Genomic DNA, 26,718 nt, shown 5'->3' with positions numbered 1-26,718 from the left:
GTGTTTCATGTGACCCTTTAAGATTTATAAGATCCAGAAGAGTTTTGGCGTTGAAGTGACAAAACCTCCTCTCTAGGATACATGTTTTTGATTGGTGTATTACTCTGGTTTCTCTTCAAAATAAATACATCTTTCACCTTTGACTGCTCGCTTTTTAAACTTCTGCACCTTAGCCTCTTCTCATCTGATTTCTCAAGGAAGGAACTCTAACAACTAGTAGAAATATACATTCTCAGGTGTATGAAAAAACACCTTAGAGTACCTTAATACCAGTGTAAATAGGTTGAGGGATTATTATTGGTGTTGCTTCCAAAGATAAACAAGGTATAAGCCTGGGACTTTGTGAAGGTTGGCAGCTGTAAGATGGGTACAGAGTTCTTTTTATTGTTGTATTTATTGAGTTTTCAGATAATCAAGTATATGTCAAACAGAACAGAGAAAAATAAAATATAATAAAAGAAATCCTAAAAAATACTCCCCAAGAAAGTGCATTGCATCACATTACCAAGTTTAAGCCTGGTAGGTCTTGTACAGTGCCTACAATAATGTCCATTCAACCTACTGCAGCTGTATGCTATTTTGTGAGACAAGGCCATTACCACTCCAATGTGTACTCTATTTGATGAAAGAATAATCACCCATCTTGAAGTGCCACCCTATCAAGGCTACCAACATGTTCCTATTTACGCCAGGAAGGGAGTGGAGGCTAGGGTAGTCTGAAGGAAAAATGGGTGATCTACAAATCTTTACTCCGAGCCCGGCCTATTCCACTCTTCGCTTGCAAATACTGCTGCAAAGGAGCCCAAATATCCTTCAGCCTACACATTGATGTAAACAAGAGGTAATATATAGTCATCTGTTTTGGGCAATATGTTAGGTCATGAATCCACTTTTGCACTGAGGGTGGAGATACTTTTCCCCAAAGGCTTGCCACCTGCCTTAAATAAGACAATAGTTACATATTGTCTGATTTCACATTCAAACTCAAGTGCATGGTCTATCAATGCCATCTTTGGTGATGGAGGCAGGGATTTCCCCACCATCTCTGAAAAGGCCTGATAATCCTCTATGCCCAATAGGCAGCTATTGATAAGACAGCACCAAGAAAATAAGATGGGTACAGATGGTGACTGTTAGCAAGGAGGAGATGGACATACTTTTTATCTTAGTTACTGCTGGTACAGGTGAAATGGCTACAGCACAGAGTCTCCGTCGCCATTGGTACTAGTGAATTAGACCTTGATCTTTGAGTGTAGTCGGGTACCAGATGGGTACAGTAGTTGATCGTTGTTACCACTGCCAGAGGGATCTGTAGATCTTTCAACGTGGCAGAGGTGAAATGAGTACATAACTGAAATCTGACAAGATGGGGTTAGTGTTTTAATACCTTCATGGGCAGCAGTGGGGTGGTAGTTACAGATCTGGTGATTTTTTTGTCAGGCTGTACCTGTTTTGGGTTGGACTGAGTTGATCATTAGTTGAGTACTGAAATAATACGGAACACTGACATACCATAATAAGTGCCTCTTCATATACTACAGGTGAATGTGGTACCTCTGACAATCCAGCTCACGCTGCAGTTCTTCCACAGAATGATGGGCTTCTTCTTCCCAGGCCGAAACGTTGAAGAGGAGGATGTTGGGGATGAAGAAGATAAATCTAAGCTTGTAACAACTGGTAGGCAAAAAGACTTTGATAGTTATCACTGTACCACTGTAGGTCAACTTGTGTGAGAGGGCTCCAAAGGGAATCTTTTCAAACAGATCTGGCAAATGTGATCAGAATGGCAATGTGATCAAAGTGATTCTGTGGAAATGGACTGGAGAGTTAATGTGCTTCAGTTAACCTGTGTGAGTAGTTAGGTGGCAATATGCTGGTAAGTCACTTTGCTCCAGGCAATGGCATGCAAGTGGGTGGAAAGAGGAACAGCAGCAAGTGACCCATCGTGAACTCTGTATTTCATATGCGGACAATAAATGGAGCTAGTATGTTCACTGCACCTGGTGCTTGTGTATTGCACGAGGGATCTTGACCATGTGTATGTCTGTGGCGGTCTTTGAGATATACTGATGTGTTCTGCGTCTGCTGGTGTCACAGAGGAGTTCTGATACTGTAGGTTGTCTCCTCAGAGTCTATGTAAATGCACTCTCCTGTCATCTAGTGTTGGGTTTGGAATATTACACTAATTATTTCCTTTGGTTTTGTCAAAGCATGACCTGTGATTGTAAGAAATTGGGTTGCTGGTTGAGGCGGGTAAAACCCTACTCAAGCAGAAACCTCAGTCCTTGTCACAAGCAAAAACCCTAAATGGACCTTTACTCAACCCTCGGGTAGCTTGGCAAAGAGCAGTCAGATTTAATTTGGAGGCAGTGTGTAAAGTATTTGTGCAACACTTCAAACAGTAACACAGTGAAAACACACCACAAAAGGATTCCACAACTGTTTAGCAACATAGAGAAATGTTAAATAAATAAAACAAGACCAAAACAACAAAAATCCAATCTGTAGAACCAGAGATATTCAACTTTAAATATGACAGTGAAAATAGTGCCAAAAGGCACAAAGCTCCCACTGTGGATATCAGGTCACACACCTTGACAGTCTCATAGGTTCAGCAGACTGTGATGGAGTACGGACCGGCTACTGGGAACCAGTTACGCCAAGTAGACGAGCATACCTTCAATCGGAGGAGTTGCGAAGCTGTCATACGAGGTACCATCTCATTGTTCCGGATCCCATCGACGAGGGTTTGCAATGCGAAGTCCAATGATACATTGTGCAATCAAGGCAATGCGTAGGTGCAGAAGAGCTATAAGGATGTGATGTGAAAACCTGCATTGCCGTCCAGAGATTTACAATGCGACTGCCTGCATCACTGAAGCTTCACACAACAGCAGTTCTGATGTGGGCTGTGAGGTCGAGGCAGACTACTTGTGCTTAGAGAAACCTCACATCAGAGATGATGCTTCGGTTCTGCCCGTGATAGCGCCGTAAAGTAAGAGATGTCAGTTCTGCTGGATCTACAGATGGGCTGGCAGAGTACCTTCTGACCCGCTTCCAAGGGTCCAGGACTGAGGTGGCACCACTTGGCAAGATAGAACTCACAGATGTCAAAGTCAAGGTACTCAGTTTAAGGTTGTTGGAGCCTTCTGTCCCTGAGGCTCTAGTCAGGAGGCTGGCCAACTAGCTCTTTGATTTATTTTGGAGTCAGCAGGTCAGCACAGCAAAGCAGCAGGTCGGCAAAGCAATAGTCAAGCAGGCCAGCATTCCAGCAGAGTGGCAGTCTTTCTTTCTGGCAGAGTATCCACAGGTCCATAAGCGTACTGAATAGTTGGTGTCTGAGGTCCAATATTTATACTAGGATGGGTGGTGAGCTCCACTCCACTGGCAGAGCTAACAAAGTTTTTGGCACTCAGTTTGACCTAAAACTCGGCTAGCTCCTCCAGTGAAGTGAAGCTCACCGCGTGCGCACTACAGCCCAGGTGTGGGCCACACAGTGCAAGCACAGACAGTCTGCGCTTGCGCTGTGTGGCCCATGACTGGGCTGAAGTTTACACTCTCGGCCAGACATCGGCGGCATGGAGCTGCTGCCACGCCAACTCTGGATCCAGGCCTTCCTCCGCCAGCAGCCCAGGAGCAGGGGGCAGAGGGAGGCAGAGAGCCATGCCGCTGGGAACTAGGACCCCCTGGAAGGACCTAGGTAAGTCCTTGTTTTTTTTTTCTTCTGTGCACACTTGGTGCACAAGAGGCCTGAAGCGGCCATGGGCTGAATTCAGGCCAGGGCACACGGGGCAGGTCGGTGCACAAGAGGCCTAAAATGACCCTGTCCTGAATGCCCCTGATCTCGGAAGTGCTAAGCGGGTTCAGGCCTGGCTAACGAGGCTTGACCCTGCTTAGCGCTTCCAAGATCGGGGGCATTCAGTACAGGGTGCCACTAGGGCAGGCGGCAGTGGCACTCCACAGCTCACGGAACTCTGCCTCAGTGGAATTCCACAGAGTTTTAAATCAAATCCATGGAATACCACAGAGTGGAACTCCGTGAGCTCTGCTCACCCCTGATCTATACCCAGTTCTACTTTTGAAGTGAGAGAAGGTACTAGAGGTTTTCCTTTGAAGTCCACAGGCATCCAGCCTTCCCTGTCCTGGCCCCTATCCAACTACAGGTGGTATGCAGCCCTTTGTCAGCAAGGCAGCAGGTCGGCAAGGCAATAGTCACGCAGGCCAGCATTCCAGCAGAGTTGCAGTCTTTCTTTCTGGCAGAGTATCCACAGGTCCATAAGTGTACTGAATAGTTGGTGTCTGAGGAGCAATATCTATACTAGGGTTGGGCGGTGAGCTCCGCTCCACGGGCGGATCTAACGGAGTTTTTAGCACTCTACGGTCTGCATGGAGCACGGAGTTCAACGAAAAACTCCGCTAGCCTCACCAGTGAAGTGGAGCTCACCGCATGCGCACTGCAGCCCAGTTATGGGGCCACACAGCTCATTGTGTGGCCCATAACTGGGCTGCAATGTGCACTCTTGGCCACACATTGGCTGCATGAAGCTGCTGCCAGCGCCAACTCCGGATCCAGGCCTTCCTCCACCAGCGCCCGGGAGAATGGGGCAGAGGGAGGCAGAGAGCCAGGCCACTGGGAATGAGGACCTCATGGGAGGACCCAGGTAAGTCCTCGTGTTTTTTTCTGCTGTGCACACTGGTGCAAAAGAGGCCTGAAACATCAGTCAGGGCCTAAGTCCCTGGCTGAATTCAGGCCAGGGCCGTAGGCAGGCCAGTGCACAAGAGCCTGAAATGACAGCTTTCGCTGCCTACAGCCCTGCCCTGATTGCACCCAATCTCGGAAGGGCTAAGCAGGGTAAGGCCTGACCCTGCTTGGCCCTTCTGAGATCTGGTGCATTCAGGACAGGGTGCGACCAGGGCAGATGGCAGTGGCACGCCACCGCTCACGGAACTCCGCCTCTGCGGAATTCCACAGAGTTTTAAATCAACTTCACAGAATTTCATGGAGTGGAACCATGTGAGCTCTGTCCCCCCCCCCCTGATTTATACCCAGTTCTGCCCTTCACGTGGGAGAAGCTTCTAGAGGATTTCCTTTGAAGTCCACAGGCATCCAGCCTGCCCTGTCCAGGCTCCTAACTAACTACAGGGGATATACAGCCCTTTGTCTGGAGGCACAACACACCCTATTCAAGTGTAAATAGTGTTGTGCCCAGATCCGCCCTCCCATCCTGCCAGTTATGGCCCATCCAGGCACACCTAAGCTCTGTATTGTTTGTGGCTTTCTTGGAGGAAAACACAAAGCCCAATGTCCTCCACACCCAGTCATGTGGTTCAGGGAAATGCTACAGACACTAAATGGCTAAGGCAGGAAAATGCCAACTTTCCAAAAGTGCCATTTTCAAAATTGTAAATTAAAAATCCAACTTTACCATTTGTATTTTGCCAGGTCGAAATGGCATTTTAAAATGCCCTCACAGGTTGCAGTGGCAGGCTTGAGTCATGTTTGAAAAGGCTTCTCAAGTGGGAGGCAGAATCAGTGCTGCAGGCCAACTAATAGCATTTAATATACTGGTACATGTAGTACCACTTTACTAGGGACGTATATAAGTAAATTAAATATGCCAATTGGATACAAGCCAGTGTTGCCATTTTTAAAGAAATGAGCACATGCACTTTAGCACTGGTTAGCAGTGCTAAAGTGTGCAGGATCCTAAGGCCAGCAAAAACAAGATCTGCAAAAATGGAGGAGGAAGTCAAAAGGTTTTGGGGAAGACCACCCTAAGGCTGACAGGTATAACCTTCCTCGCCCTCATCCAACTGAAAAGGGGGACAACTGTCCAATGTCTTGTGAGCTCTAATCTCGAAGGCAGAAAAACCTGGATAGACCATCAACATTGGTGTGGTCAGACCCAGGGCTGTGTTCCACCATAAAGTCCATTCCCTGTAGGGTGAAGGACCAGTTCAACAGTTTGGGATTTTTACTCCTCATTTGGGTGAGCCATCTGAGGGTTGTGTGGTCTATCTGAACCGAGAAGTAAAGTAAGTCCCAAACGGGTATAGTCTCAGATTCTTCAGAACCCAGACAACCACAAAATGTTGTTCATTAGAATACTAAGAGGTCAGGGGCACAGACTCAGATAATTGAGGTCAGGGAGGAGGGTGCCGAGGCAACAGGTTGACCACACTGGGCACAACGCACCATAGATGTCAGGAGTTAGGGGTAGGGGCAACAAACAAACCATGCAGGACAGGCAGGAGAGGCTGTGGCAATATAACAAACCATTGAGGGCATAAGGAAGAGTCAGTGGTAGTTCAGCCATACATGCCAACATACCCAATTGAGATAGGAGACTCCTGATGTTTTTAAGCCCAAAAGAGTTTCATTTTATCTGTCTCCTGTCTAAAATCTCCTATTTTTCAATCTGTCAATGTGGAAAATCAATTCCCCAAGTTTTTTTTTTCAAACCCTCCCTCTTACTAAGTTCAAAATGTTGGTAAGTATGGTACGTTGGATCACTGAGCGCAGGAGGAATGAGCTAGGGACATGGACTTTGATAAGAGGGCAGAAGGGAGCTAGCAGGGGCACCAAAGTGACTTTACAGGGCAGGCATCAGGAGTCGCAGCAGCACAATACACCACACAGGGCAAGCGGGACGGCAGTGCAGCACAACGGACCACGGAATGCAATAGGGGGGTTGAGGGTCAGGGCAGTGCACATGTACAACAGAGGGCAGAGGGGAAAGAGGCAAGTTCAGCAAGCTGACTGTTCCAGATAGACAGAAGGGATAGTTGCAGCATACCAGAATGTGAAGAGCAGAAGGGAGGATGCAGGGATATTACAACGGACCACACAAGACAGGAGTGAGTGGATAGGGGCCTACACATTTAAAACAGAGGGCAGCAGGGCAGGAGCAGCAACCTCACCATGGAGGGCTGGCGGTATGGGCAATGGAAGCACAACACACCATGGAGGGCAACAAGGAGAATATAATGGCATACACACAGACAACAGAGGAAAGGTGGGGCAGTGGGGGGGTCAAGGGCAGCAAGCTGACTACACACAGCAGGCGGTAAGGGCTGTGGCAGCACAGTAGGCCATGCATAGTAAGTGGGAGGGTTAGTGGCAGCACAGTGGCCGTGGTGGGCAACAGGGAGGGGGATTGGGCATATGCGGAGAGCCAAGGAGGATAGAAGGGAGGGGTAGGGGCTAGACACAGACAAGCGAGGGTAGGGGAAGGGACTTCATAACAAACCACGCAGGGAAAGCATGAGGGGCAGTTGCAGCACAACAGAGCATGGAAGGCAGATTGAGTGGCAGCAAAATGGGCCATGGAGGACAGGAGAGAGGGGATAGGGGCATGGAATTCGGACAGGCAGAGTTGAGGTAGCGGGGACAGGCGGTACAATTTGCAGCAAAATTATTGATGAGAAAACGGCATGAGTTATAGTTACCTTAGGATACGAGTTATAGTTACTTGAAATAATTCTGTGACAGCTGAAATTGTATTGTGTTGTGCGTGTGAAATCTGAACCGAACTATAACATACCTATAATCTTTGTTTTTTTCCAGTGGAAATATATTTGTTTATGCAGCACATTTTTCGTCAAAGATTTTACTGCATATATTGCATTGATATCAATAATGTTATCAAAGATTTAATGAGTGTCATAATTTGTGGGGTAATTAGCAGTGCCTGGGGCACGAGTTATAGTTACCGTAGGGCACGATTTATAACGCTGACTAGAACTGGTGAATTTCTATGGTTTTGTATGCTAAAAATGTGAGCCTAACTATAACATCCTGTAACCTTTGTTTTTTTTTTTTCTGTGAATTTGTGTGGTTTTTCTAACTTGAAATAATTTTCATTACTTTACAATAATCTAACCACTGCCGCCCAACCATGCGCCTTTGGCTATGTGCAGCAGGGCTTGGCCACAGAGCCTGTCTCTGTCACTGGATCTGTGAGTGGGTGTGTGAGTGTCTGAGTGGGTCTGAAAGTGAGCTGTTAGTGTCTATCAGTGGGTCTGAGTGGGTGCAAGAGTGTCTGAGTGGGTGTGTGAGTGGGCGCATGAGTGCATGTATGAATGATTGAATTAGTGTATGAATGAGTGATTTTTTTTTTTGATTTTTTTTTTTTGCATAGTTCCGCAAATATCATGCCTCGTAAAGAAAAATAATTTTAAACCCATAATTTGACCCTCTAACACCCCTATATCACACCCCCTACGGTCAGGGTACCTCCACCCTGACCCCTTATGCCACGTATTTCTATTTTCAACCCCGGGGAACCTCTCCAATAACATAAAATATCAGCCGCAACTTTCTTGTCAGTTTGTGGTCAGCCAATTACAGCGCTTCTGTTCGCGTGCGCATTTGCAAATATTCACAAATTATTAGCAACCTCAGATATAGAAATTTGGATTTTCCTCAATTTCTTTCTTTCTTGATTTCCACCAGATATCCAAAAGCGTAATCTGCGTAGCGAAAGCTACCTTTCTGCCAGATATGGTGTAATTCCGTCCAGCGGTTCGGGCTGTAGTCTTCAAAACTCCTATGGGAATTAACATGGGAAAAGTGTGTTTGACCGTGTTCACTGGGATCCTGTTAACCAGGACCCCAGTGACTGTGTTCTCTCCTCTAAATTTGGTTGATGCTAACTTTTTATCCCCACAATTGACATACTGGTGCCCCCATGTAAGTCCCTAGTATATAGTACCTAGGTACCCAGGGCATTGGGGTTCCAAGGGGTTCCTATGGGCTGTAGCAGTGATTCTGCCACCCATAGGGAGTCCATGCAAAGGGTTCTGCAGGCCTGCCATTGCACCCTACGTGAAACGGGTGCATGCACCTGTTTTCACTACAAGTCACCACATGTCACCACTATGGTAGGCCCTCTCAGCCCAGAGGGCAGGGTGCAGGTACCTGTGTGTGAGGGCACCCCTGCACTACTAGAGGTGCCCCCACGAACTCCAGCCCCATTTTACTGGACTTCGTGAGTGCGGGAATGCCATTTTATATATGTACTGGACATAGGTCACTAACTATGTCTAGCTAGATAATGGTAACTCAGAACCTGGGCATGTTTGGTATCAAACATGTTGGAATCATACCCCAATGATGTTGCAAGTATTGGAAGTATGATTCCGTGCACACTGGGGGCTCCTTAGCGGACCCCCAGCATTGCTACCACCAGCTTCCCCGGGCAGCCCAGCTGCTGCCACCCCTCAGACAGGTTTCTGCCCTCCTGCTGCTTGATCTGATCAAGCCCAGGAAGGCAGAACATAGGATTTTCTTTGGGAGAGGGAGGTAACACCCTCTCCCTTTGGAATTAGGTGTGACTGGCTTAGGAGGGATAACCTCTCCAAGCCACTGGTTTTGCTTTGAAAGGCACATTTGGTGCCCTCGGTGCATAAACCAGTCCACACCGGTTCAGGGACCCCCAGTCCCTGCTCTGGCGCGAAACTGGAAAATGGAAAGGGGAGTTACCACTCCTCTGAGCGTCACCGCCCCAGGGGTGGTGCCCAGAGCTCGTCCAGAGGGCCCAGGGTTCTGCCATCTTTATTCCAATGTTGGGAGGGAACTGTGGGAGCATCTGAGTGGCCAGGCCAGCCAGGTGACACCAGAGGCACCCTACGATAGGTAGTTACCTGGTTAGGTGACCAAGCCCCCTCTTTGGGCTATATAAGGTGTTCCTATGGGTTGGGTCCTCAGATTCGACTTGTAAGATTCCAGCAGGACTCCTCTGCAACCTCTGCTTCGACATCTGGCCTCCAGAACCACAACCGGACCCTCCAGGAACCTACAAGCTGCAGATCCGCGAGGAAGATTCTTCTGCAACATTGTTTGCGGAACTCCTGCCAGCTTTGCAACATTTCCCTGGCTGTGCATCCTAAGAAGACTCAACTCTTTCGTCTGCACAAGAAGAAGGAATCTCCCTTGGGGTGAAGGCATTACTCCCCTGCAACTACAGGTACCTAGCTGCATCGACAACCGGCTGCGTGGATCTCCCCTCATCCTGAGTGGCGTGGGTCCTGCATCATGGGTGGTGATCCGGAGAGTCTCCCTTGGTCCACTCTATCAGCTGTTGTACTTTAGTGGTGGTAAGTCCTTTCCACTCCACGCAAGACTGCACCCCCATGCACAGCGTCCTTTGCAGCTGCCAAGGCTTGTTGCTTCACCTTCTTGGGGAACTTCATTCGACTTGTAGCTCCATCCCCCAGCACTCCCTCCTGCAACTTCTGGTCCTCTGCGTGGTCCTCAGGCGACATAGGAGCAACTTCTGTGGTGCTGCGTGGGCTCCTTCAGCAACTTCTGTGTCCCTATCCAGTGGGACATCTGTGGGTGCTGCCTCTGCTCCTGTGGGCCTCCTGCAATGGGGCGTGTCCCCTATGAATCCCCCTCCTGGGTAGAGACCTCCTGGATTTTGCTGGTCCCCGGCAGCACCCCTTTTCCTCCAGCCGCCAAGGCTTCCTGCGTGGGACACCTTTTGCACGCATCAGGAACTCTTCTCCGGTCTCTCTGCTGCCGTGCTGACCTGTCTTCCTTCTTTGTCGACAAACTCCAAAATGTAGGTCTGGGTGGGCAGTATCTCCTACTCCTCCTGGACTCCTCAGACACTTCTGGACTTGGTCCCCTCTCTCCGCAGGTCTCCATCTTCGGTTTTCCTCTGCTGCTTCCTTGCAGGATGTTCTAGGTGTTTTCATTTTCTTCTTTTCATCCTTTGGGGTGGTGTTGGGGAAATCCAGTTTTTTACTCCTGCATTCCTGGTCGCTGGGGGGTACTGCCTTACTTACCTGTGTGGTTTCCTAGTACTCCCAGCTCCCCTCTACACGATTCACTTAGGTGGGGGCCCTATATTCGCATTCCACTAAGTACTTTTATTTTTGTACAACCAAGTGTTTTCTTTCTTGTGTGTAGTTACTGTGTGACTGTAGTGGTATTGCATGAGCTTTGCATGTCTCCTAGATAAGCCTTGGCTGCTCATCCACAGCTACCTCTAGAGAGCTTGGCTTTGAGACGCTGCCTACACTTCACTGAGAAGGGGATACCTTGACCTGATATAAGGTGAAAGTACCATAGGTACCCACCACACACCAGGCTGTGTTTCCACCTATAGTCGAACTGATAGTACAGTCAAAAACCAAATTTCGCCCTTCTGGGCGCAAGCGCCCAACTCTGGCTTGTTCGGGCTTCCACGTCGAAGCCTGATGGATTGGACTCCATTTCGATTCTGTCCCCGATGCAGCGCAAAATTTCCATACACAGACCAACACCTCGTATGTATTCTGTGTCGCCCTCCCAATCACCGAGGTATATCGACACCCTGGAGGAAGAACAGGCGCAGACGGCAGTTTCCATCCAGGACACAGACTCCGAAGAAGACCCGGAGGAAGATAGACTCGTCACTGCCAGTCAGCACGTGAGTACGACTGCCTCTACGCCCACTCCTAAAACATCATCGAAGGCGTTGGGTGCAGTACTGCCATGGTTCGACCCGCAAGAAAATTCTCAGCGACCAACCTTCAGGTTCGGCGCTAAAAAAGGCTGCACCTCCTTCAGTACCGGAGTCGAGAAAGTCCACCGAAAGCGTCCACACTCTTAGGAGTCGAAGCCTCGACATCCTGTCTCGGAGACGAAACAACTAGCTGTATTTTCGGGCCCAAGAAGTCTTCTTATTCCGAAGAAGAAGGACTTTCGAGCCACCTAAAACAGAGCTCAAAAACATATGATGAACAATACTCAAAATCATCGAAACCATCAGAATACATTTCAGAGGACACTGACATTCAATCAATTTTAGAAATCATGGATGAAAAACAATCAAGGATCCATATCCATAAAGAGACTGGGAGGGTCATTACTACACCTCCTCCACAGACTAAAAGAAACATCTTTTCAGAAACATCTCGATACTGCTCCACCACCAGCAAAGATTTTTAAACGAAAGGAGAAGCCATTACCTTTGCATACTTCTCCTCCACACCCACCACAACTTTCTTTTTTCATCACCACCCATTAGCCCAACACCATTGCCTTCACCAACTCACTCACAGACTTATTATCCTGGTGATACGGTTGATCCTTGGGATCTGTATGATCTAGATCCCATACCAGCTAATGACCCAGACTTATATCCTCCTAAACCTTCCCCACCAGAAGATACAACTGCATACACGCAGGTCACATCTAGGGCAGCTGCTTATCACGGGGTACTCATGCACAGTGAGCCTCTAGAAGAGGATTCCCTTTTTTAATACCTTGTCCTCCATGCACTCACGTTACCAGTGCCTCCCAATGCTACCTGGCATGATCAAGCATGCAGATGAGATATTTAACGACCCTGTTAAAGCTAGGGTTTTAACACCATGCATAGACAAGAAATGTAAGCCTGCACCTACAGGCCCTGCTTACATTCCACATCAGGTACCTCCAGACTCAGTAGTTGTCAGTGCCACCAGAAAAGGGCTAATAGCCAATCGTCCGGAGATGCCCCTCCCCCTGGCACAGAAAGCAGAAAATTTGATGCTGCTGGCAAGAAGTAGCTACACAGGCAGCTAACCAATGGCGCATTGCAAATTCACAAGCCTTGTTAGCAAGGTATGACAGAGCTCACTGGGACGAGATGCAGGAAATATTACAACACCTGCCAAAGGAATATCAAAAAAGGGCTCAACAAATTGTTAAAGAGGGTCAGGCAATTAGTAATAATCAAATAAGGTCTGCCCTTGATGCTGCAGATACAGCATCTAGAAGTGTGAATACTGCTGTAACCATACGCAGACATGCATGGTTATGTTCTTCTGGATTCAAACCAGAAATACAGCCGGCAGTCCTAAATATGCCTTTCGATAAGAAACACCTGTTTGGTCCTGAGGTTGACACCACAATAGAAAAACTCAGGAAGGACTCAGACACTGCTTAAGCAATCTGAGCCTAATATGCAATACCTAACAGAGGCTCCTTTCATAGGCAGCAATTTAGAGGAGGATTCAAGCCACAATCTACAGAGGCTTCTACCTCCCAGCCTAAACAAGGTCAATAACAGCAGTATCAGAGAAGGGGATTTAGAGACTCTTATAGGGGCCAACACTTTAAAGCCAGAGGCAAATTCCAGGCCTCAAAACATGTCACTACCCCTTCAAAACAGTGACTTACTAAGCATGCCACAACCCCACCCATCTGCTGTGGGGGTCAGACTGCAGCAATTCCACTCCCAATGGCAAAAAAACACCACAGACCAATGGGTACTTTCAATTATCCGCAATGGTTATTGCCTAGAATTGATTTCTACCCCTCCAAACATTCCTCCACGTTATCACAGGTTGTCCCCAGAACATAATGTTCTATTACAAGAAGAAGTACAATCACTACTACTAAAAGAGGCAAAAGAATTGGTCCCAAAATCTCAACAAGGAACAGGGGTATACTCACTATACTTCCTCTATCCCAAAAAGGATGGCACTGTCAGACCCATTCTAGATCTCAGACCACTAAATCTATATATCCTGTCAGAACACTTTCACATGGTAACTCTACAGGACGTCATTCCACTACTACAAAAAACAAGATTACATGACTGCATTAGACCTCAAAGACACGTATTTCCATATACCCATCCATCCAGCTCACAGAAAATACCTAAGGTTTGTGATAGCAGGAAAACATTACCAATTCAAAGTTCTGCCATCCGGCATAACAACAGCTCCAATAGTATTCACAAAATGTCCAGCGGTAGTAGCAGCTTACCTAAGAAGACAACACATACATGTCTTTCCTTATCTAGACGATTGGCTAATAAAATCAAGCAATTTTATACAATATCAACAGCACACTCAATACACAATAGAAACCCTACATAAAGTAGGGTTCACTCTCAATTACCAAAAATCCCATCTTCAGCCAGCACAGGTGCAAGCTTACCTAGGTGCTATTCTCAATTCGCAAAAAGCCTTAGCCTATCCAAATACACAAAGGATACAAGCATTCCAAAATCTCATACCCCAAATGCAGCCACATCAACAATACACTGTAAGATTTATCATGAAACTATTGGGAATGATGGCATTGTGCATAGCAATAGTTCTGCATGCAAGACCAAACATGAGAACACTACAACAGTGCCTCTCACAGCAATGGTCTCAAGCACAGGATCAATTGCAAGATCTAGTGTTGTTACACTTCCAAACGCACAGGTCCCTTCAATGGTGGAATCTCAACAATTTAATGAAGGGGCGGTCATTTCAAGACTCTGGGCCTCAGACCACAATAACAGATGCATCGATGGCAGATTGGGGAGCTCATCTCAACAACCTTACCATTCAAGGGGAATGGGATTCAAAACAGCTAAATTATCACATAATAGCGGTGTTCCTTGCCCTAAAAGCGTTTCAGCCACTTCTCAAACACAAGACTGTCTTGATAAAAACAGACAATATGAGGACCATGTATTACCTAAAGAAACAAGGCGGGACACATTCATCTCAACTGTCCCTTCTAGCCCAAACAATATGGAAATGGGCAATTCACAATAACATTCATTTACCAGTAGAATACATCCCCGGAATACACAATTAGCTAGTGGATCTCCTAAGTAGAACACACCAACAGATACACGAATGGGAGATTCACTCTCAGGTACTTCATCAGTACTTTCAAATGTGGGGGACACCAGCAATAGACATATTTGCAACAAGCGAAAACGCAAAATGCCAAAACTTCGCATCCAGACACCCACACCCTCTGTCCAAGGGCAATGCTCTATGGATCAACTGGTCAGGGATTTTTGCTTAAGCTTTTCCCCCTCTCCCACTACTTCCATTTCTGGTCAACAAACTGCGTCAGACCTCTCTCACCATGATACTCATGGCCCCCACATGGGCACGACAACATTGGTACACAACACTCCTAGACCTGTCAGTAGTACTTCACTACAAACTTCCAAACAGACCGGATTTGCTAACACAAAACAAAGGACAAATCAGACATCCAAATCCCAGTGCTCTCAACTAAGTGGTTTGGCTCCTAAAGTCATAGAATTTGGATACTTGCAACTTCCATTAGAATGCATGGAAGTTCTCAAACAAGCATGCAAGCCTACAACTAGACAATGCTATGCTAACAAATGGAAACAATGTGTTTATTAATGTCAATCTAAAAATACTGACCCACTTACAGCATCAATACAAGATATTGTATGCTACCTACTTCATTTACTGAAGTCAAATTTAGCTTTCTCATCTATTAAAATTCATCCTACTGCCTTAACAGCATATTTGCAGACTATACAACATACCTCTCTCTTTAGAGTTCCAGTTATCAAAGCCTTCATGGAAGGACTAAAACCTATTACACCACCAGTTCCTGCTTGGAATCTCAATATTGTACTCATACAACTAATGGGCCCACCATTTGAATTCCTGTGGGATTAAATTTCTAACCTGGAAAGTTGCTTTCCTAGTAGCAATTACTTCATTCAAAAGAGTTAGTGAAATACAGGCATTCACTCTTGAGGACCCTTTTTTCCAAGTACACAAACATAAAGTTGTACTTAGAACTAATCCAAAATTTCTGCCAAAGGTTGTGTCACCTTTTCATATAAACCAAACAGTGGAATTGCCAGTCTTCTTCCCACAGCCAGATTCTTCTGCAGAAAGAGCTCTTCACACTCTTGACCTTAAAAGAGCTCTAATGTATTATGTGGATAGAACAAAAGAATTTAGAAAAACTAAACAGCTTTCCGTTGCCTTTCAACAGCCACATATAGTTAATCCTATCTCTAAATAAACAAGGATTAGCTAGATGGATTGTTAAATATATTCAAACATGTTACATTAGGCAAAACGACAACTTTTTAATCACACCTAAAGCTCATTCCACTAGGAAAAAAGGTGCCTCTATGGCATTTTTAGGAAACATACCAATGGCAGACATATGCAAAGCTGCCACATGCTCTACACCAGATACATTTACAAAGCATTACTATGTAGATGTATTTTCAAAGTAACAGGCCATTGTTGGTCAAGCTGTCTTAAGAACATTATTTCAAACTACTCCTACAGGCAAGCCACTGCATTTTTGGGGAGAGCAACTGCTTTTCAATCTATGCACGGCATGTGTATCTGCAGCTACACAGGCCATCAAACGGAAAATGTCGCTTACCCAGTGTACATCTGTTCGTGGCATATAGTGCTGCCAAAATAAGAGGGTGGGGGTATGGCTATACCCCTACCACAAATAAATGGAGCCAAAGTTCTTCTGCCCACCAGTGGGCAGATGGGACAATTACCCCTGATCCACACCCCGGGGGGGCAGAAAGTCTACTATATGTCAGGGAATTAAAAAAAAAAATATATATATATAGTAGGGTGGTGGCTATCAACCAGTATGGGCCTGGTTATGCCCCCACCCCAACTGAAGGAGCTAACAGTCTTTCAGCTCTCCCCCCCCCCACACTAAAACATCTTATCCCACTGCAAGCAAGAGGACATTTGATTATTTTGGGTTTTGGTTTTACATTTGGGCCATGAGAGCTTGGCTAACTGTGAAAATCGTCTCACTTGGGATGGTGAGGGCTGCACTTTATGGACTTTGGGACGCTGCCATGTAGAAAAAATCCACAAGGCCTAGACACATCTGAAAACTAAACATCTGGGTGATTCCAGGGTGGTGTGTTTCACATGCACCCCGCACCATTTTCTTACCCACAATGCCCTGCAAACCTCCAACTTTGCTGGAAATCAAAAAAAATTCCCACATTTTTGTGATGGAACCTTCCGGAATCTGCAGGAATCCACAAAATTCCTACTACCCAACATTGTCTCATCTATACCGATAAAAACTCTGCTGCACTTGTCAGCCTAAAAATGTTTTTTTTCAAACTGCACTTTTGGACCTGCTTTGGTTCCCCCTCAATTTCGAAATGTTTTTGGCTCTTCCCTGTCCACAAGCACTTGGCCCACCTACACAAATGAGGTATCATTTTTACTGCGAGACTGAGGGGAACGTTGGGTGGTATGAAATTTGTCCCGATGCGATGATCCCACACAGAAATGTGGGAAAAATGTGTTTGTTTTTTTAGCTAAATTTGAGATTTGCTGAGGATTCTGGGTAAGAAAACATTGGGGGATCCACGCAAGTCGCACCTCCCTGGACTCCCTCGGGTGTCTAGTTTTCAGAAATGTCTGGGTTTGGTAGGTTTCCCTAGATCGCTAGGTGCTACTGCTTTCTGTCAACGAAATGAGAGGAAAAAGTGTTTTTTGGGCCAAATTTGGAGGTTTGCATAGGATTCTGGGTAACACAGCCTGGTCAGAGCCCCACAAGTCACCCCATCTTGGATTCCCCTAGGTGTCTAGTTTTCAAAACTGCGAAGGTTTGCTAGGTTTCCCTAGGTGCCGGCTGAGCTACAGGCCAAAATCCACAGCACTTTGCAAAAAAAAAACAGCTTTGTTTTCTTTGGGAAAATGTGATGTGTCCACGTTGTGTTTTGGGGCATTGCTTGTCACGGGCGCTAGGCCTACCCACACAAGTGAGGTACCATTTTTATCGGGAGACTTGGTGGAACGCTGGGTGGAAGGAAATTTGTGCCTCCTCTCTGATTCCAGAACTTTCTGTCACCAAAATGAGGAAAAAGTGTTTTTTTGGCCACATTTTGAGGTTTGCAAAGGATTCTGGATTCCTCTAGGTGTCTAGTTTTCAAAACTGCGCAGGTTTGCTAGGTTGCCCTAGGTGCCGGCTGAGCTGGAGGCCAAAATCTACAGCTAGGCACTTTGCAAAGAACATGTAATATTTCAATGTAAAAATGTGATGTGTCCATTTTGTGTTTCCGGTCGCAAGCATTAGGCCTACCCGCGCAAGTGAGGTACCATTTTTATCGGGAGAATTGGCGGAATGCAGAATAGAAAAACAAGTGTTATTTCCCCTTGTCTTTCTCTACATTTTTTCCTTCCAAATGTAAGAGTGTGTAAAAAAGACGTCTATTTGAGAAATGAGCTGTAATTCACATGTTAGTATGGGCACACCAGAATTCAGAGATGTGCAAATAACCACTGCTTTTCAACACCTTATCTTGTGGCCATTTTGGAAATACAAAGGTTTTCTTGATACCTATTTTTCACTTTTTATATTTCAGCAAATTAATTGCTGTATACCCGGTATAGAATGAAAACCCATTGCAAGGTGCAGCTCATTTATAGGTTTATTGGTTCTTGATGAACCTACAAGCCCTATATATCCCTGCAAACAAAAGAGTCCAGCAGACGTAACAGTATATTGCTTTAAAAAATCTGACATCGCAGGAAAAAGTTAGTTAAACGTGGAGAAAAATGGCTGGTTTTTTTTTTCACCTCAATTTCAATATTCTTTTATTTATGCTGTTATTTTCTGTAGAAAACACTTGTAGGATCTACACAAATGACCCCTTGCTGAATTCAGAATTTTGTCTACTTTTCAGAAATGTTTAGCTGTCTGGGATCCAGCATTAGTTTCTCACCTATTTCTGTCACTAACTGGAAGGAGGCTGAAAGCACAAAAAATAGAAAAAATGGAGTATGTCCCAGTAAAATGTCAAAATTGGGTAGAAAAATTGGGTTTTCTAATTCAAGTCTGCCTGTTCCTGAAAGCTGGGACGATGGTGATTTTACCACCACAAACTCTTTGTCGATGGCATTTTCAGGAGGGAAAAAACACAAGCCTTCTTCTGCAGCCCTTTTTTCCCCTTTGTTTGGGGAAAAAAAACGAACTTTTTACTGTATTTTGGCTAATTTCTTGGTCTCCTTCAGGGGAACCCACAGTCTGGGTACCTCTAGAATCCCTAGGATGTTGGAAAAAAGGATGCAAATTTGGCATGGGTAGCTCATGTGGAGCAAAAGTTATGAGGGCCTAAGTGCGAACTGCCTCAAATAGCCAAAAAAAGGCTTGGCACAGGAGGGGAAAAGGCCTGGCAGTTAAGGGGTTAAATGCCAAGTCGAAGTGGCAGTGAAACTGCACACACAGGCCTTTCAATGGCAGGCCTGAGACATAGTTAAGGAGCTACATGTGTGGGTGGCACAACAGTGCTGCAGGTCCACTAGTAGCATTTACATTTAATCTACAGGCTTTGGGCACCTCTAGTGCGCTTTACTAGGGACTTAGTGGTAAATTAAATATGCCAGTCTGGTAGGAGCCAATGTTACCATTTTTAAGGGGGAGAGCACATGCACTTTAGCACTGGTCAGCAGTGGTAAAGTGCACAGAGTCATAAAACCAGCAAAAACAGGATTGGAAAAATGGAGGGAGGCAGGCAAAAGGTGGGGTATGACCACCCTAAGACTGTTATGGTCTAACAATCCTCAATTCTTGATTTCAACAAGAAACTGAAGACCTGGCTCTTCTCCGAGCCCCAACCCTGGCTCAGCGTATACAGCTCCTGCTTCAGCGCCAATTTACTCTCTCAGGTGAGTTGTGCACTATGCAAATATACATGCAACAACAACGTGGTGGATGGAATACTTAAATTAATCTCAGCCACTGGCAGTTGCTCGGGGTCACATCTCAATCCATCGTTTTTTGCCCACTGTGACACCTCCGTTTGGACCCAGCCATATGCTCCTCACGGGAACAGTCCAGCCTGAACTACCAAGCCAGGTCCTCCCTGAACCAGAATACAAGCATCCTAGGACTGGTTTTGCTGGAGAGCCCATTGGAATGGTGAAACCGATCCTGGATTGCTTGTATTCCGAGAGCTGGGTCGACATAAAAAAAGAGACATTAGATGACGAGGCTTTGAAGGTCGACGTCGAAACACCATGACATCAAGGCGAAAGAGTTTCAACATTGAGAAGTCTGTTGATATCAAGACGTAGAAGACAGTCGCCCTCTCACCTCCCCGTTCTTTGGAATGGCCTCCTTTTCCATCTAAAAATGTCCCAATTTTAGGAATCTGCACACTGGTCCTTCCTTCCAGTGTGCTGATAATAAGTTCTGCATCTGAAGGGGCAGATAAAGTAGTGAAAGAAACTGACACACACTAATTGTTGGCCCTTATATATTGCTCTGCTTATCTAGTCTGCAGTTGCAGATTCCATACCTTAGAATTTCCTCCAGGCATCAGTCTGGATCCAGAGATTTTTCTTTGAGCCAGTACCCTTGCGCACTGTTAAGTGACATCGGTCGACTCTGCATCCATCGTTGGTCTTCTGGTAGACGGATATGATGTCGCAGGTCTTTATATAGGCACCATTCTGGCGCACTGACATCAGTTATTTTCTTTCTTCGCCAGCCTACGCACAGAGAAGTTACCCTTACGGTCACTTTTTGACTGGTCTTCGACTTTTTGTTGACGTTTTTTTTTACTTCTGATGCTTCAAGATGTCACTTGTAAGACTGGCTTCAAGCCCTACGACTACTGCCAGCATATGATGTCAGTGACGGATCCACAACTAGTGTGTTTGTGGTGCTTGGAGCATGACCACGACCCGAAGTTGTGCTCCGACTGCTGGGCTGTGAACCCGAAGTTTTTGAGGGAGCGGTCCCTGAAGCTGCTTGTGGCCCTGCATCCGGTTCCTCATCTTTCCCGGTTGAGAGGAAAGTCCTGTGATCGCTCGCGGAGCCATCACTTCTCCTCCTCATCCTACTCCAAATCGTCTGGTCATTCAGGTAAGCACAAGAAGAAGTCAAAGAAGCACAAGCGTTCTTCGATTTCACCCCGTTGGTCGGATGATGCGACGCAGGAGGAGGACGTCATCACTCTAGGCCTCCGACTTCAGAGCCTGTTTCTAGGTCGGCTCCATGCCTCCCCGAGTTTCCGAGAGCCAGAGTCATCCCTGACCAATTAAAGGAATTTTTCGAGGCCATGCACTTTATTTTTGGGCAGTCCAGCCCTTATGGGGAGCCTTAGGGGTCCGCAGGGTTGGACGGGGCACCTTTGAGTTCTGCACCGCCAGCTTCAGCCTCAGCCCGAGGGGCACCCAGGAATTTGTTTCGGAACCGGCGTTGGTCATACCCTTGTGTCCTTCCCCGACAAGGATTCCCGCGTCAATGCTCTTGACGTCGCCTGGGCCTGTGGGCGGCGTCGATCCTATAGTCATCGCTGACTCTGACACACAGCTGGAGCGTGTCGCTCGATGCCGATTCCGACTTCGTCAGGGACCTCGGTGCCTAGTTCGGATCCTGACCCTTATTTTTATGGGTACAAATTTATTGAGATTACGCAGGGATCTCTGGACCCTTTAGAATTCCAGCTTGAAGACCCCATGGACTGGACTCAGGAACTGGGTGAAGCCCTCAGTCTGGATACCTCCCCTGATGCTTTCTCACCCTACCATGGCTACAGAGGAGGTGGCATCCCACTCCATGGTGGTGTGGAGAGTGGCAGAGGTCTTGGTCCTCGAGCTGCCTTCGGTTGCTGTCCAGACCAATCTGATGACTGAGGTGCTTCATCCTGCGGCTTCCACATCAGAACCCCTTTTGTCCTTTAATGAGGCCCTCACAGGTGTCTTGCTGGGGACTTCGTCCAAACCCAGCACAGGGTCTTCTGTTAATAGGACAATAGCCTGCCGCCATAGGCCTGTGTCTAACGCCACAGCTAACCTGACCCAGCATACCACCCTGAGATCTTGGCCATCCAAGGCTCCCCGTCCCATGGCGCATTCCCTTCCGCTATTCCGGATAGGTAATCAAAGAGGCTAGATCACCTTGGGGAGAAGTTGTTTTCTTCCTCCAGCCTGCATTTTCTTCCTCCAGCCTGCATTGTGGTCTATGAACACTGCATGCCTTTCGGACCCTTACACCCATACTTTATGGGACACGGTCACACAAGTGCTGCCACAGGTCCTGAGGAGGCCCAGGCCATACTCTCCCAACCTATTGCTGATGGGAAAGGTGCAGCCAAGTTCACAATTGGATGTGGGCTGGATACAACTGACTCTCTGGGCTGATTGGTTGCTAAACGGTGACCCTGAGGCTCCACGCCTGGGTACCGACATGTGGCTTTTCAGGGGATGTCCAATCTACTCTGACATGCCCTTTGATGACACCCGTCTCTTCTGGGTTTAAGCAGACTCTGTGCTTAAGCACTTTAAGGAGAACTGGGCTACAATCCGGTCCTTGGCCCCGCTGCTGCCATTCCCCCCTGTTCAGTCTTTTCGCCCCTTTCATGGCTATGGAAGGGGCACCCAACCACATCCGTTCCCTGCCAGCCACTACTCCGTGCATGCTACACAGCCTCTGCGTGGCTGGAGACATAGGATCCAATGTCTGTGTGAATCAGGGAGCCAGTCTGCCACCCCTCCCTCAGTTGCAACCTTCCTAGTCTGGCGTTTCACCACCAGATATCAGTCAGGGGCAGGATTCGCCATCACCCGTCCCGCTGGAACACCATCCTGTGAGTTTTGCAAATAATCCAAAGGGGCTACTCCCTCCCCTTCAAGGCTACCCCTCCTGCCATGCCACCATCCTACGACAGGATGACCGAGGATCACCTGGCACTTCTCCGTGAGGAGGTTACGGCTCTCTTTGCCAAGGGAGCCATAGAGAGAGGGTCCCTGTGACAGAAGTAGGTTGCGGTTGTTGTTCTCGCTTTTTTTCTGGTGCCCAAAAAGAACAAGGGCCTACGCCCTATTCTCGACCTCTGGTCCCTCAATCTCTTCCTCAGAAAGGAGAAGTTCAAAATGTTCACTCTAGTTCACGTCCTATCTGCCCTGGGCCTAGGAGACTGGATGGTAGCATTGGACTTGCAAGATGCTCATTCTCATATTCCCATCATTTCTGCCCACAGATGTTACTTGAGGTTTGTGGTAGGTCACGAGCATTTTCAATTCACTGTGCTCCCTTTTGGCCTTGCCAGTGCCCCATGGGTGTTCACCAAGGTGATGGTGGTGGTCGCAGCTCATCTGTGTAGGTTAGGGGTTTCTGTCTTCACCTACCTCGACGACTGGCTGTTGAAGGCAGACTGGCCCCAGGCTGTCGTCTCCCACCTCCAGACTACGGCAGACATCCCACATTCACTGAGGTTCACTACACACACCACCGCCATGTGGTACTGCAACTAACAGGAAGGGGTGGCGTTGCGGACCCTTTGTCAGGAGGCTCGCCACCTCTGGACATGGCTGGAACATCAGGTCATAGCCCTGGTGGTTCAACATCTGGTGGACTCTCTGAACGTCAGAGCGGACAAACTCAGCTGTCAATGCCTGGTTGATCATGAATAGCGTCTCCATCTGGAGGTGGCGCAAGGTCTCTTTCAGTAGTGGGGAGAGCCTTAGTTAGGTCTGTTCACCTCCACAGAGAACACGCAATGTCAGCTGTTTTGTTTGTTGGAGTTTCCAAGATGGCACTTGCTCGGTAACGCTTTTCATCTCGGGTGGAACTCAGGCCTCCTTTATGCCAAAACCACTTCTGCCCAGTGTTCTGAAGAAGATCAAGAACAACTGGGCCCAGGTCATTCTTGTGGCTCGAGACGGCACAAAGAGTATTGTGTCCTGAGCTCTTGAACATGGCAGTTGATCCTTCAATCAGACTGGCCCTTTGGGAGGATATTCTGTTGCAGCAGTGAGGGAGGGTTGTCCATCAGAATCTGTCCAGTATCTGCCTTCTTGTGTGGAGCTTGAGCGGTGGCATTTGACAGCTTTTGACATTCCGCCTGAAGTCTGTAATGTTATCTTTGCAGCCAGGCAACCCTCCACCAAAACAGTGTACTCCTGTTGGAACAAATTTGTGGCATTCTGTACCAACTAGTCTGTTGACCCCCCTTTCTTGCCCCTCTTTCTGAGGTTCTTTTGTTTATTTCTTTGGCCCAGCAGGGCTCTGCCCTGGGCACCCCAAAGGGTTGTCTGCCATCTCAGCTTTCCTCTGATTACCGGACCAACCCTCCCTGGTTAAATCTCCCATTGTTGGATGATTTCTTAAGGTCCTTACCCATCTCTTTCCCTCTGCTTTGTTCATAATACCCCAGTGGAATTTGAACTTAGATCTTACCTATCTAATGTGCGCTCCCTTTGAGCCACTTCACAAACAGTCTTCCTCATAGCGATCACCTCTGCCTGCAGAATGAGTTAGCTGCAGGCTTTCGAAGCTACCTTTTCATGTCCATCCACCCTGGCAAGGTGGTGCTTCGTACTAGGGCTTCTTTTCTGCCTAAAGTGGTCACGCTATTTCATGTAGGCCAATCAATCGCCTTGCCTACTTTTTAGGTACCTCCACATCCTTCTAAAGCAGAGGAGAGACACCATTGTCTGGACCCGAAAAGGACGTTGGCATTCTATATCGATCCTGCAAAAGAGTTCCGGGTGGATGATCAACTTTGTGGGTTATGTGGGTGCGAAGAAAGGCCAGAGAGTACAGAAGAGAACCATCTCTAGATAGGTTTTTCTCTGTACTAAAGTGCGTTACGCATTGGCTAAGAAGCAACCCCTTGAGGGCTTGCATGCTCATTCTGCCAGAGCAACAGCTGCAACCACTGCGTTAGTACATGGACTTCCAGTCCTGGGCATCTGCCAGGCAGCAACGTGGGTGTCTTTGCACATATTTACTAAACACTACTGCCTAAATAGTTATTCCAAAGGGACGGGTACTTTGCCCGTTCGGTCCTGCAGGACTTCCTAAAATGATCTTGGTTCGCAGAGGGTATTGCTTGGATATCTATTCTAAGGTAAGGAATCTGCAACTAGAAGTCTCTATTAGATGAACAAGTTACTTGCCTTCAGTAACAAATTACCTGGTAGAGACATGTTCTAGTTGCAGATTCCTTACCAAACCACTCATCCTCTGCGCTCTGCAAACTGATTTCTAGGGACAGGGACTTCCCTTTCAGGGCCCTAGTTCTCACGCACCAGTCAATGTTCTTCATGTCTCAGCGTTTCTGGCATGGAAACCGATATCAGCGCACCGGGGTGGCACCTATATACGACCCACAACGTCATATCCAGGGACCACAACACCAACAACTGATGCAGAAACGGCCAACACCACCTAACCGTGTGCAAGGGTACTGCTCAAAGAAAAAAGCTCTGCATCCAGACTGATGCCTGGGGGAAATCCCACAGTGACCTCACTTGCTAAATCCGACATGGAGAAATCCTTGAGTAGAGCCTGTGCACCACGCACAGTGTGGTCAGGTTAATGAGTGGCCCCTCCTCTGTGGTCAATCCAAATCTTTTCTGGGGCAGCTTTACCTCACTGGGTTTGGTGCCTACCTGATTGGGAGGACAAATGACATAGCCTGTTAAGGTGTCATCTGATATCTGCTTGTGACAAGGAATGCCATTTCAAAGTAAACTATGCTCCAGGGCACATCCCAGCTGGTCTCATCAGGGCCAAGCACTCACTGGACTGCTATTAAAGACCTAATGCAAATTTGCCTGTAGGAGCTTCATACAAGGATAATATAACCTTCTAAAAGTCACTTTTCTTAATATGTATTAAAACATCAGCTTTTACCATTTAGTGAAACTTTTACCAAATGTTAAAAGTAGTGGCTTAATCAGATTTCTCGCTCATCTCAATCCACATATAATAGAATTAATATTTAACATAGCTTACCAGTGTTTCACCATAGGCTAGCCAGCCTTTCTACATTGCAGGTGATAGTCACTATAAGAACACGTTAACATAAAATTTCTAAATATCCTTATTTAACCCATTACCTGTTGGGCCTTACCCCACCACCCCCACCCAGTGCTGACCCCTTTTTTGGCTATTTGGGTAGTTCGTGCTTAGGTCCCCATAACTTTTTGTCCACATAAGGTTTCCACTCCAAATTTGTGTCCTTTTTGCCAACATTCTGGGGATTGTAAAGGCACCCAGAGTTTGTGAGTTCTCCTGGAGGAGAGCAAGAAATTAGCCAAAATACAGCAAACATTTGGATTCTTTTGGGAAAAATGGGGGAAAAAGTGCTGTAGAAGAAAGCATCTTTTTTTCCCTGCAAATGGCATTAACAAAGGGTTTGTGGTGCTAAAATCACCATCTTCCTAGCTTTCAGGAACAGGCAGACTTGAATCAGAAAACCAAATTTTTCAACACAGTTTTGGCATATTACTGGGACATACCCCATTTTTACTATTTTTATGTGCTTTCAGCCTCCTTCCAGTTAGTGACAGAAATGGGTGTGAAACCAATGGTGGATCTCGGACAGCTAAACATTTTTGAAAATTAGACAACATTCTGAACTCCGCAAAGGGTAATTTGTGTAGATCCTTCTAGATTTTCCTACAGACAGTAACATTGAAATTGAGTTGAAAAAAAGAATCAATTTCGGTCTACTTTTTTTGGTAATTTTTTTCCAGCAGTGGTAGATTTTTGAAAGCAGTATACTGCTGGTCCCTTCTGGTTGCGGGGCTATATAGGTAGTGTAGGTTCATCAAGAACCCAAGGTATCCAGAGCCAATAAATGAGCTGCACCTTGCAATGGGTTTTCATTTTATAATGGGTATACAGCAATTCATTTGGTAAAATATAAAGAGTGAAAAATGTGTGTCAAGAAAACCTATCTATTTCCACAATGGGTACAAAATAAGTTTAGAAGCAGTGGTTTTTTGCACATCTCTGAATTCGGGGGTCCCCATACTGGCGTCTGAATTACCGGACATTTCTCAAAATGACTTCTTTCTTACACACTGTCTTACATTTGAAAGTCAAAAATATAGAGAAAGACAAGTGGCAATAACACTTGTTCTTCTATTCTGTGTTCCCCCAAGTCTCCCGATAGAAAATGGTACCTCACTTGTCTGGATAAGCCTAGTGGCCGCGAC

The 26,718-nt window shown here is 46.7% G+C and overlaps 1 protein-coding gene across 2 annotated transcripts in view; it reads left to right on the top strand.

The window, feature by feature from the left end:
- Nucleotides 1–26,718, top strand: part of BLTP2 (bridge-like lipid transfer protein family member 2) — a 727,711-nt gene that overhangs the window by 635,718 nt on the left and 65,275 nt on the right. For both annotated transcript variants that reach the window (XM_069226186.1, XM_069226185.1), the window contains exon 35: nt 1,542–1,677. In XM_069226186.1, the coding sequence (XP_069082287.1) occupies nt 1,542–1,677 (136 nt within the window). The remainder of the gene's footprint in view (nt 1–1,541; nt 1,678–26,718) is intronic.

This window comes from Pleurodeles waltl, chromosome 3_1, assembly GCF_031143425.1.
Source record: "Pleurodeles waltl isolate 20211129_DDA chromosome 3_1, aPleWal1.hap1.20221129, whole genome shotgun sequence".
Classification (NCBI taxonomy): domain Eukaryota; kingdom Metazoa; phylum Chordata; class Amphibia; order Caudata; family Salamandridae; genus Pleurodeles; species Pleurodeles waltl.
The sequence above is the reverse complement of the archived record's forward strand: the minus strand, read 5'-3'. Positions and strand labels throughout refer to the sequence as shown.